At 33.5% G+C, this 12686-nt stretch overlaps 1 protein-coding gene across 1 annotated transcript; it reads right to left on the bottom strand.

Moving 5' to 3' along the window:
* Positions 1 to 3394: 3394 nt before the first annotated feature.
* On the bottom strand, positions 3395 to 5190 carry LOC140021293 (uncharacterized). Its single transcript, XM_072072060.1, has 5 exons — positions 5154 to 5190; positions 4972 to 5073; positions 4454 to 4843; positions 3644 to 3880; positions 3395 to 3532 (listed from the first exon to the last, which is right to left on the bottom strand). Exons 3-5 carry the CDS (start codon positions 4628 to 4630, stop codon positions 3512 to 3514), a joined length of 435 nt encoding a protein of 144 aa, XP_071928161.1. The 5' UTR covers positions 4631 to 4843; positions 4972 to 5073; positions 5154 to 5190; the 3' UTR covers positions 3395 to 3511.
* Positions 5191 to 12686: the final 7496 nt, after the last annotated feature.

Consider the following 12686-nt stretch of genomic DNA (forward strand, 5'->3'; position numbering starts at 1 on the left):
TCGTTCATGTTTATTTGTATGGTTTGTTTAAAATCAATGATTTAGCAATGATTACAGGCCAAATTATGACTATTAAGCTATTGAGAAATTATCTAATGACAAAAAAAAGTTGTCATAAAATAGAAAATAAAAACTCCTTGTCATAACAGAGACTGTCACTAAATCTAAGCTAAATTTGTGACGACAATTGTTGTCAGTAAAATAGTTATATACAATGGCTTTCGGTGCTTTTTAGTGACGATCTTAAGTAGAGCATTTTTGACAAAAGGTCAATTCGTCAATAAAATACTTCCGGATTGTTGTCACTAATGACAACTATTTAGTGACGACATTTTAGGTCGTCACTAAATAGTTGTCATTAGTGACGACAATCTGGAAGTGTTTTATTGACGACTTGATCTTTTGTCAAAAATGCTCTACTTAAAGTCGTCACTAATGAGAACTATTTAGTGACGACATTTTAGGTCGTCACTGTTTACTTTTACCGACGGGGATTTAGTGACGACTTTGTGACGATTAAAAAGTCGTCAATAAAAGGTATTTGTGACGATATTTGTATGTTCTGTGATGACTTTGTGTTGTCACTGATGAACAATTTTCTTGTAGTGAAGTCCTTATATAGAAAAATATAATCGTGAAACCTACTCCAATACTAATATCTAATTATATACAACTCAATTATATTTCCTAAACTAACTTTGACATCAATCAATTATAATCTAGTTACCAAATATTAAATCTAATTCTAAATCAACTAAAATGACCTTTGTTTAAATTTTTTTCAACATTACCTCCCTTAAAACAAGTTTTCGAATGTTATCATCTCTAATGCTATCATGAGTTTCAATTGCCATTACAGCCTCTATAGTAGTACAACTTACTTGCAACACCAATTTAATATTTATTTTTATCTTCGCTAGCAGGAGCGGGACATGCTTGTATTTTGCACACAATTCAGCATCTAATTCTACTTGATAAAAATTCCTCAATGTTCACCCATTCACTATTAGGGCCACTGTAGTCCTGATAATTATCCACACAAGTTACAAAAATCTTGGCATCATATTTTCTTTTTAAAAATAATTTTTACTACAAAAATTTTCAATAGATTTATCCACTCCACTGATATTTTCATACACATTTCCATTCAAATCAAAACTTTCACCAACATATACTTCTTCATCAATCACTTAAATAAAAGATGCAACTAAAATCTTCAACCATATCAAAAATTTTACAAATTTCTCCATCATCAACAAATACATCTTCCTACAAAGCAACTTCCCATATCAAATCAAATTTTGACTCATAATCAGACTCATATGCAAACCCTACCGAAATATAAAAAAGATCTAACCAAAATCACTAAGGTGGTTGAGAATTAATAAAAAAACTCTCATATAATATTCTCCAGTCATATAGATTTCTGCATAATCTTGAAGAACAATTTTGCTTTCTTTTTCTCATTTGCTTTTAACAAACCATTATTAAAATTTATTTTGACAATATCAACCATTTTACACCTTTTGAAATATTTCTCCATTATTGCAACCCATTCTAATCTTTCTTCATTAGTAGTCAATGTTGCAAAATTTTAAATTTTTTACCATTGACAAATTTTCTATTCATTATTGCAACTTGAAAATAATTTACATACCTTCACAAATATTTTTTTCTTCCCTACTTAAATTTCTTGGCCTTCCTGGCTTCAGCCTCTCCACTACAGAAAAGACCACTACAATCAATAATTTGGCAAGATCTTTTTCTCTAGTGTTGCACAACACCAACATAATTATTTGATAGGATTATCTTATCACTATCAACACCCACAATTTTGACAAGGTCCCTTTCTTAGGCCTTTGTCCAATTAGATTCAATTTTTCCCTAATTGTCAACCAATGAATGAGTACCCGAGACCAATTCTTGTGGTCTAATTCTTCAATTTTTAAATGCTCTACCACAAACACGGCACTCTCGATGCCCCAAAGTCAATTTCTTAAACTTATGGTTTTAATACTACTTGTTAGAATAAAAAATCACGAAGTTGAAGTATTAATATCATATCAAAATTTGCCAAATTAAGAAACAAGAAGGAACTCAAAATATATATGATAAACTCTCAAAGTTGCAAGACTTCCGATGATCTGATAAATCACACGTTGAAACTAGAAGGAAGGTACGGGAGGAAAGAAAGTTTTTTTCAATCAATTCACTAATTTTCCTCAACTACAACTAAAGGACTTCAAGTCCATATGTAGAAAAATATATGGTGAAACCTACTTCAATACTAATATTTAAACATGATAAGTGCTTGTTTTGCATATTTGTGTATGGTTATTTATGTGTATTTATGTGTGTTTTCATTTAAGTTCCAGTTGAATAACTAGATTTTCAGTTAAGTTTTGCATTTTGTGGTTAAGTGAGAAAACTTGCATTTCTATGGACTTAAGTGCAAAAATTTCATGTTTTTATAGGTTTTGAAAATAAAATCATCAATTGAAGGGAAGTGAGAAAATACTTGCATGATTGCTGATAATTTGAAGTGGAAATCATGCACTATAAGAAAAACTGCTTATAGAGGCACATCAAAATGTCACAAGTCACGCTTTATTGAGGCACTTAATATATTGAGGCACATACTTAGTGTGCCATGTAAAACCTATGTCACAAAAGCTTTTTAAGGCACAATTAAGTGCCACGACACAAGAAACAATTCAGACATTTAGAAGTGCCAACACAAGGTTATAATGGTTACACCAAAAAATGCCTTAATTGGGATTTAACTTTCAAGAACTCAACTTTTTAGAGGCACAAAACAATGCCATCTTAACTTTAAGTTGACACTTAAAAATGCCTTAAAATGGTTGTTATTGAGGCATGCAAGTATGCCACTATATAGCTTAATGTAGATACTGGCAAATGCCTCTATATCAACCTTTAAAAGTGTTTTAAAATGCCTCAAAAACCTGCTATGTAACAAGAAAATTTCTACTACGAAAAACCCTTATCGTGACACTTTCAAGTGCCTCAATAGACTGGATTTTTTTTTCTTTTTTATGCCCAGCCACAGGTACTGCTGTGAATATAACATTCCTATTGTGTCAATATAATCGTACATTCATATTGGACATCTCACATTCAATGACCAAAACCAGCAATATTTGATTGAAAATCCACTTTCAAATTGTCACCATAACCAATGATTACAATTAAAGTACTTATAACTCCTGGTAGTTTTCCAACCAACCAATTAAACTTTCATCCTTGCAAAAAAAAAAAAAACATAATATTTGTTTTAACATTCATCAAACAGCTAGAATGTCCTACTAATTGTTTGCCACGATTTCACCTAAATAGCACCAGATAAATTAAAATCAACTAAACCGCTAGTAGACCAACTTCTTGTAATATGTGCAGCAACACTTTGTCCTTTTACAGTTAGAGCACTTCCATATAAGTGGATAAGTATCCATATGCTGCAACACCTTGTCCACTTTTGAATTTCAGCACATCAATCTTCGCAAATTTTTACCTATAGCATAAGTATATTATGTATTAAAATCTATCGTAATTATCGAATGAAACAAACATATGAGATATTAACAGTTAACATAATTTGAAAGCTAGAAAAGGAAAAACATACTAGTTTTGTTGGCCAAGCTATAGGAGCACCAATTGAATCAGCAATTGTCTGCAAAGGCACATAAGGCCTAATCAAATGCTCATCACGTTCAACCACAACTTGAACTAGCACTTCACACCAATTCGAACCTAGTGGTTGGCCTCCAACTATTGTAGAAGGATCAAGGGATTGAAGCCGTCCAATTGCCACAACTTTTGTTGGCTCATCTAAGCTAAAAAGAGAAATCCAGTCTCCCTCCTACATGAAAATGCAAAACTCGAAACATCAGAAAACTAACCATATGCAAAGTAGTCACATCAAAATTCCAGTCCATACTTCTACAAAAGTCCACAACTACTCAAGAGTAACATGTAACAAATATAAAAATAACTAAACTAAAATTGCTTTCAAACTGTAATAGCAAAACATATCTACATGGTCGGACCATTTCAAGGAAATCCCTTTCAAGCAAAACAGCAAAAGTGTTACTAATGTTGATACAGCCAGCAGCGCATATTAAATGTCTATCGAATAGCCTTTGGGATACTCAGTTAGCATATTTCCATCAACTCTACGCTTCAGTCAGATTGGAGAAATTAAAAGCTTCAACATTACAGTTCAAGTAATAAACACAGCACAGAGAAATGAAATCTTTGGTCAGCATCATCTTAGTAATCTTTGGTCATTCATGCAAAGAGTAACATGAGATAAAAATAAAAATAAATAAACTAAAATTGCTTTCATATTGTAATACCACAACATGCCTAAATATCAGATCATTATCAAGCAAAGAGGACTGGCATTACCGAACAAATATATTAAAAAACTTACTTTAAGAGGTCTAAGACTGGAACTTGAGGTTGAGATATGATTAGATGATGTTGAAGTGATTCTTGATTGATTCAGCAAGTTATGACCATTTTGTTGCTCTAAATAAGCTTTCAGGTTAGCAAGTTCTCTTGCTTGATCTTTAATTTGTTCCTCTTGCTGAGCAAATTTTGCCTTCATCTCTAATATTTCATGTTTTTGATCCAACACTAGTCGCTGAGATCCACTTCAACTAGGTTCATCACCCCACACATCAGTTGGACATATACCAAAACCATACATCCGTACATGCCCATGCTTGTCTTGCCCAACTACTTGTGCAAATACATCATTTTTTCCAATAGGATCTTCAGTATCAGGAGGCAATTGACTAACCTTTTCATTCATTGCAAGCTGCAAAAGTGTAAAGAGTAAGACAATGATTATATTTGTACAATCCTAATATAGATTAGAAAGTAATGGATAGATCTTTCTAATATATTTTAAAGCAAGTAAACAGCATAATGAAAGATTTTACTTACCATAATATTAGCTGCTGCACTACTAGATGGGTTTCCTTTGTTATCAGTGTAGCAGTGATTGAACATTTCAACTCGTGAAGGATTGCGGCCTAATTTTTTCTTCTGTATCAAAAAGAATTTTTTGTTTAAACAAATTGAAATAATATTAAATAAAGCATAATAGAATAGCCAGAAATGTTTACCATGTTTGCTCGAATCTGGGCAAATGATTTCTTCCCGGTATTTTAACATTTTGTTTAAAAAGAACTCTGGAATAAATAAATGAGTCGTGGAATGACATGAGACTGAAATTCCAGGAACCCGCATTTGCATCAGAAAAAAGAAATCCCAATAAAAATAAAGTCAAATATAACACAACATCCAAATAATCAAATACCACTCCACTGACTAATTATTTATATGGTATTGATTTAATTGCCAACACTTCTTAAATATGGCAAAAGCAAAAGAAAAGAAAATGAAGGCAAAATTTTATTTATGACGCCCACTTCTTATACATTTGCTCAAGAAATATATTCGCTCATTGATCTAACAGATTAGAAAATGGGCGTAGATTTTCTTTAAGTGACATTCACCTTAAGTGCCTAGAAGGTCTTGATCTGATGACTAATGTTAAAGACTCAAAGAATTAGAGATTCTGAGATCAAATCTTTCTTCTTCTTCCCTATTTCATAAATCCCATAACTTTCCTACTAAAAAATAAATAAAGATGTCCACTCTTATACACTTTGGTCAAGAAATACCGAGTTTTTGTGAAGTCAAGTCTGATTGCAACAGAATTCTTTTTTTTTTGTGTTTGTTTCTTTCATAAAAAAAAAAAGAATAGAATAGAATATACTGGCTGTCATTCCAAAATTATAATTTAAAAAAGTTGACTGGTTTTTAGTACAAAAGTATACGTATTTTGCTTTAGAAATATGTGTAAAATATAGAAAGATCCCAACCCTGAAACCGCTGTGTAAGAGCTACCTTCACAGCAAAACAAAGGACCACAAGTAACTTGTCTGCTTGTTTTTTTTTCCAAAAAGAACGGATGGCTTTTGTTTCATCCATCCATCCATCCATTCATCAAACTCAGTGGAGTGTTATTTGCCATATCTTTTTTTTTTTAAATTTTAATCCCAGCGCATTACGTTCTAAAATCTTTCAATACAACTTGAGAATACAGTAATTCTGAACATATCAAACAATAAGGCCAACTGAAGAAGGGAAGACTATCAAACATTTTTCAATTTCCACACTGCAAACTGGCACTTTTAAGTTTTAACAGCGGGCATAACTTATTAAAGAGCAGGACCCAAATTTAACCAAAAAAAAAAGAGAGCTGTACCATATCTCATATGCAAATGGAAATATACATGTAAGTGGAAGACAAATTCAAAACAAGCCGATATGCATTGAAGATTCCCAAAATCAATAATTTTAGAATTAATGAGTATATAAACATACCTCTAATTTCAAACACAATAGAGTGAGTGATGATAGTCCTACAATCCTTCAATCGAGACAACATGCAATCCACAAAATCAGGAACAACTTCATGAGATTGAGTTAGGATCCACCATAATCAACATGAATTTGAGAAATCAAAAGAAAAGAGATTGGGAGGATAGAGAGCTAGTGAGAGCCGGCAATGATTTTTGGGAAAATTTGAGGGAAGAGGACCGAGAGAGAGTGAGTGCGGGAAAGAGATGGGTCAATGAAAAATGAAAGTTTTGGAGATGGTAGATTGGTAGAGGACCGAGAGGGAGAGTGAGGGAGAAAGACCGGCATTTGTGATTTGGGATTTGGGATTTGGGGATTTGGGAATTGGGACAATTTTGCCGGTGCTCTTAGGCGCCAATTTGGAGCATTTTTCTGTTTTCTCATGAAACAATTTGCCGCTTCTTTTCATGGATAATTTGGGATTGTTTTTCCTTCTATTAGTTGTTGAGGCACATCTCTAAAATGCCTCTACAAATATTTTCTTTATATTCTTTTATTTTCATTTTTTCTTATAAGATTTGTCCCTTATACATTATCTTTTTTTATTTAATTAATAAGTGTTAGTATGGCAAAAACTACCTAATGCCTTAATAAGTGTTTATTTGAGGCATTTACTTAATAGTGCCCTAACAAGTATGCTATAATAGGGAAATTTTCTTGTAGTGATGTGACATGAAGGACCAAGGGATGAAATGCAATTAAGAAACAAGAAGAAAAGCATTGGCAGCAATGATATTTTGGTACATTGGCTATAACTTGAGTTACAAAACTTGGATTGAGATGATTTTTAAACCATTTTAAAGCAAAGAGGAAGGGCTACAATTCTTATGAGACACCAAGATCCAATTCTCACATTTTCTTAGCCACAAGTCCAAATTACTGAAGTATTTTTCTCCCACAATGCTATTTGACCAGTCATTAGTTTTTTTTTTTTTTTGCCATAATTCAGTCCTCAGATCTTAAAATGACTTGATTCTTGAGCCATTAGAAAGCTATCTCAAAGATTTATATATTTTGTACAAGAGCTAATTTAGCCTTCTCTATAGAGAAATGTTCATATCAATTTGGGTCTGAATTCCTAGATAGATTGCAGGCAGAGAGTAAAAGACTAATGAAGAACAAAGCAAAATGGGGAATCTGTGGATAGATTCGCAGACCTAAAGTCCACGGATCCCCTCGCAGATCCCATTTGAAGGCTATGCTTGAGCATTTTTCAAGGCAAAAACATGGAAGCAATTTGGTGAACAATCCATACATGGATTGTTAGCCAGATTCGAGTCTGAGAAAAGCTACAACTTGCGCAATAATTGAAGTCTTTCCTCTTTCCTATAAATAAGGGACGATATGAACGAAATTTCTGGAAAAAAAAGAGAGGAAAACAAGGAGAATAATCAACATAAAAATGTAGATCTTAGATTGGACTAGGTTAGTGTCAGAGTAGATTAATCATCCTATCTTTGTATTAGGTAGCTTGAATGAGGATTGAGGTTGAAGATGGAGAAGTTGAGCTCTAGTGACAAGGGTTTGATCTATCCTAACATTTTAACTCTTGTATTTGATTTCTTTATTAGTTATAATACAACATTGGGTTGTATTTTCATTTCCTTTATATTTAGCTAAAGTTTCATGCCTTGGGGTTGGATGAACTTGGTATGATTTGTTTGTGAGATTTGCTTGGGAGGTTGATGCTATTACTTTGAGTTAGTTATTTAGCCCTTTTGTTCCTACAATCATAATTAACTAGCCATTAGTTGTGATTATTTGAAAATATTGGATTATTAATAAAAGTTATAATTCAATGTTAGTTCAAAAATGTGCTAAACGTAAGGAACATACTCACGAAAGTGGGAGTGCACTTTTATGGTTTGTTTTATAGTAATTTCATAGAAGTTCATAAATTTGTAACTAATTTTATAATCACGAGAATAGGTATGGATTAGTTAGAGGTATAGTTGATTTACTATGAAAGTAGGTTTCACATGCATAAGAAATTTATGCGATAACTAACAGTGGTAAGTCTATATATAAGGAATATATGGATTGTCAACAGGGCCACTCCATGAATTCAATTGGTTTTGAAATAGAATATCTACTTCTTTATCATGATATCAGAGGTAAGTCTTGTATTTATTAATCAACCATTTACCCCATGTCTTATTCCTTCGTTTACCGGTTTCAAGGGTTTCAGGACTCTGTTCACCCATACCTCAAGTTCACAAATCGCTTGGGAGATGCATTCACTCTTTTTTTTTCCCTTAATTTATTTATAACCAAAAATAGTACAGCGAATTAGAGGGGGGCCAAACCTGACCTCTGTTAAGTAAAGAGGGAAAACTAAGGATCAACAATAATACGCACATATGGAAAAATCTGCGAATATAAACACATAGCACATGAATCGAACGAAATCATCCACATGAGGGTGCCCCACATTTGTGGGATTGTGAGTGAGCATGGGAATTTGGTTTAACATCTTGACATGTTTGCATTATTTTACCTGTTTTTGAGAGTTGCTTCCTCGCTTTCTTTGAAATAACTTGGGTAAATCAGTGAATCAGAGGCTGCAAGAGATCGATCTCCACACACACCCGAGCCACGCTGGGGCGAATCAGTGATGAAGTAGCTGCATCGACATACAACGGCCGTCCAACCACAGTTGCAATTGAGAGCAGACTGTGTTTATCAAAAAAATGTATTGGTAAACATGGAAGAGCAATCCATATTGGAACTAGAGAGGACTCCCGATGGACATAAAAATCTGGCGACCAGCGAAACACTAGCATTGGAAACCTCCCAATTTGCCACAGCCCCCGAGTCCAAACACGCAAGAAATCGGCTTCAAGAGTGAATCTCAGTAGAACATGTCAAGCATCTAAGTGCCCAATGGTGACAGAATTTTTCAAATCCAACTTGGAGAAGAATCTGCGAACCTCATCCAGTTTCGGCCTACCGTGAGAAAATTTACCAACTACCGCAAATTTATATGGAGCAGCCAGCTTTACAATATCTTCGCGTGAAAAGAAAATCGCAGGCTCACCTCTATGCGCTACCAGCTTCTTGAGATCAATTGGAGATGAAGATTCTTTTGCAAAAAGGGAGGCAAACAACTTTGCCGATGGTGAAGGGGGGGTGCCCTCCAGCCCTAGGCTGAAGGGCGTCCATGGAGAACTTGCGGTCGCACAAACGTTGGCGGCGCCTCCAATTAGAGAGAAACCCTAGAGAGAAACATTTTTTTCTGCAAAGGGGAGCTCCTCATCAGATGCATTCACTCTTATTTCAAGTTTTTCCCAATAAGTTCACAAATTAGTTCTGGTCTCTCTTTTTTATTGAGTCAAGGAGTCACGTCATGTGTGCAAAAAAAATATTAAGAGACTGAATTCCATATTGATTTCTCAAGAAATTCTAAATTTAGAAGATTTCGATCCGTTCCACCCATTGTCTTTCTTTATCGTTCCAAGTGAACGAAACAAAGAGAAAAAGAACCTGCTGGCAGTAAATGGTAATCTAGGGTTATTATCACTTTACCCCATTAAATTATATCAGTACTATCAGTTTATACCCTAACATTATCTTTTAGTCACTTTACCCCATAAGTAATTTAACTCAATATGTTAAGAAATTTTGGACAAAAATACACTTTTATTTTATAGCATTACTACATTGTTATTATCATTTTATTCGTTTGAATTATAGTGATACAATCACTTTAGTTTCTAATATTATTTTCTAATATTATTATCTAGGTATTTTACCTCATCATTAATCTAACTAGTATGGTCAAAAATTTTTAAATATATTTACCCTTTTTTATATATAATTAAAAATAAAAAAGTTGGAATGGTTATTCTTCCTTTTTTTTTCACTTTAAGAGATCGAAAAACTTAAAAATAAAAGGGTTTTCCCAAATTTCTTTTTTCACACTTATTAATACTAGGAAAAGAAAAGGAGATAGGAAAAAAGGAGACAAAAAATTAGATTTTACAAAAAAAGAAAAGTCTAACATTATTGTATTATTTTAAGGTTGTCGGGATTAGAATTGACATTTGGTGGTAAAAAAAAAATTAAAATAATTGAACTCTCTCTCTCCCCCTCCCCCTTTCCATCTTTCTATCTTTTTTCAATATTAATAAGATTGTCAAGAAGAAAGAAATTAATACTTTAACTTTTTTTTATACTAAAAAAGAGAAGAGTCACTCTAAATTTTTTATTATTTTTATTATGCAAAGAGGAGGATATTTTCTTCTAAAATTTTTTAGCTGGCTAAATTGGTTTAATGGTAGGATAAATTGCCTAAAAAATAACTCTAGGGGGTAAATTGATAATGAGACTATATTTTATGGGAGTAAAGTTGATAAGTGAATATTTAGCGTACATTTTGTACAAATTTGGCATGAATTTTTGGTATGTTTTGAGAAAATTAAAGCCATATTTGGACTCTTTTGGTGATAATTGCTTAAATATTGTTTAAAGGTTCAAAACTTGATAAATGAGTGGATTAATGCGTTAATTTGGTGAAATTGTGAAGGTTATTGATGTATGAAATTCATGCACAAGCTGAAAGAAATGTAAGGGTTATCCATAGGACAAAGTACACAAGAAATTGGGAGCTGAAATGTAGAACATGGGAAGAAGTGAAAAACTGGAAAATTGCTCAACACGGATCCGAGCTCGGATCCGTGTGTACAAGATAGATCCGAGACCTCGTCTGTACTTCTGGCGGAGTGTATCCGTGGTCAGGACGATCCGACCTCGGATCCATCATGGGAAGTCCTCGGATCCACTGATCCGAGCTCGGATCAATTTTCAGTCCTCGGATCCGAGGCTCGGATCTATCTCTCTCTTCAGCAAGTGGCACAACCGTTTTTCTTTACCTTTCTCACAACTTTTCCAGCTATTTTGAGGGACAGAAATCGGTGGCACATGCTTCTACAAAAAAAGAAAAGACCAAATGAGTGTGGACAAAAGGAAACATCATATCTTTGACTTCTTTTTACAAAATCTGAGTGGAGGAAATTATGATGTGAGAGGAATGGAATTTCTACCACCTTTTATGCAGAAAAACAGGGGAGAAGCCTGGCATTACCATACGTAGCTAGTTTTCCTTCTTGCAACAAGTTTTCTCTCTAGTTAAGAGTTCTTAGAGAAGCATTTGGTTTTTCACTTGTAACCATCTTGTACAAGAACATAGCAGGAATTGGAGAGCTTTACCTTCAAGTGGCTAAGCTTTCTTTTACCTTTCTTATACTTGTACTTCATGATGTTTTGCATTAATAAACTTGTGAGTTTGATTGTTAAATCATTCATGAGTAGCTAATTTTCTATATCTAGGGAGTAGATGAAACTTATGGCTAAATAATATGAATTGAAGGTGATGTACACTTGTTAGATCTTTTATTAACTTGTCTACTTGTGTAGCTGTGATTACTTGTTGTTGATTGATCACCAATAGCTTGTTATTAGTTGTTATTGTTCAATGAGGATTGGTAATAACAATGGATACACATGAGTAGAACTTGAGTTGTATGTTCATGAGAATAGAGATACACTTAGGTGGATTATTTAGCATTTCATGAAATAAAACAGAGTAGTAGTAGTATTTCACCATGAAAATAGGGAAATCTATATTGCTCTAAGCCATTTCATCATGAAAATGAGACTTGGTAATTTTGGAAATGAATCTCTGGTTAAACAAGAATAATAGCAAGAAGTAAATCCATTAATTTGTGTTGTTTATTGCCATAAGTGGAATCTACATCCCTAGAATCTTCCTTAAGTGAATTTTCGCTATTTGCATTTAGCATTTGTTAAACTAGATTTGTAGATCAGGTTTGTAGATTACAGCATTATATTTTCTCTGCTCAAATTAATTGTAAGTCTAAATAATAGAGAAAACAAGGGCTTAGTAATTGTTTAAATTGCTCCTCGTGGGATCGACCCGATACACATCTTGTACCACAATTGCGACCTGTATACTTGCAGTCCAACGGGTGTAAATTCGGAATTAAACTTGCATTGATAGTAAAAATCCCGTCAAGTTTTTGGCGCCGTTGCCGGGGAGCGGCAATATTAGAGCCTAATCATCTTTATTAATTTAGACAGCTTTATTTTTTAGATTATATTTAATCTTATATTGTAATCAGTTTTTTTTACCATTGAAGTTGCATAATATCCCTTATTTCTGTTTGTAGTGTATGCACCGGGAGTCTCGAGAAGTCGCACCTTTCGATCCA

Source organism: Coffea arabica, chromosome 1e, assembly GCF_036785885.1.
Source record: "Coffea arabica cultivar ET-39 chromosome 1e, Coffea Arabica ET-39 HiFi, whole genome shotgun sequence".
Taxonomy (NCBI): Eukaryota; Viridiplantae; Streptophyta; class Magnoliopsida; order Gentianales; family Rubiaceae; genus Coffea; species Coffea arabica.

What these genes read in the sequence shown, in the direction of transcription:
- LOC140021293 (XM_072072060.1), bottom strand. Translation starts at nt 4,630, where the DNA reads ATGAAGGCAAAATTTGCTCAGCAAGAGGAACAAATTAAAGATCAAGCA. An exon ending in CCAGTCTTAGACCTCTTAAA is followed by an intron (nt 3,881 to 4,453) that starts GTAAGTTTTTTA and finishes ATTTTCATGTAG; the next exon opens with GAGGGAGACTGGATTTCTCT. An exon ending in TAGCTTGGCCAACAAAACTA is followed by an intron (nt 3,533 to 3,643) that starts GTATGTTTTTCC and finishes CTTATGCTATAG; the next exon opens with GTAAAAATTTGCGAAGATTG.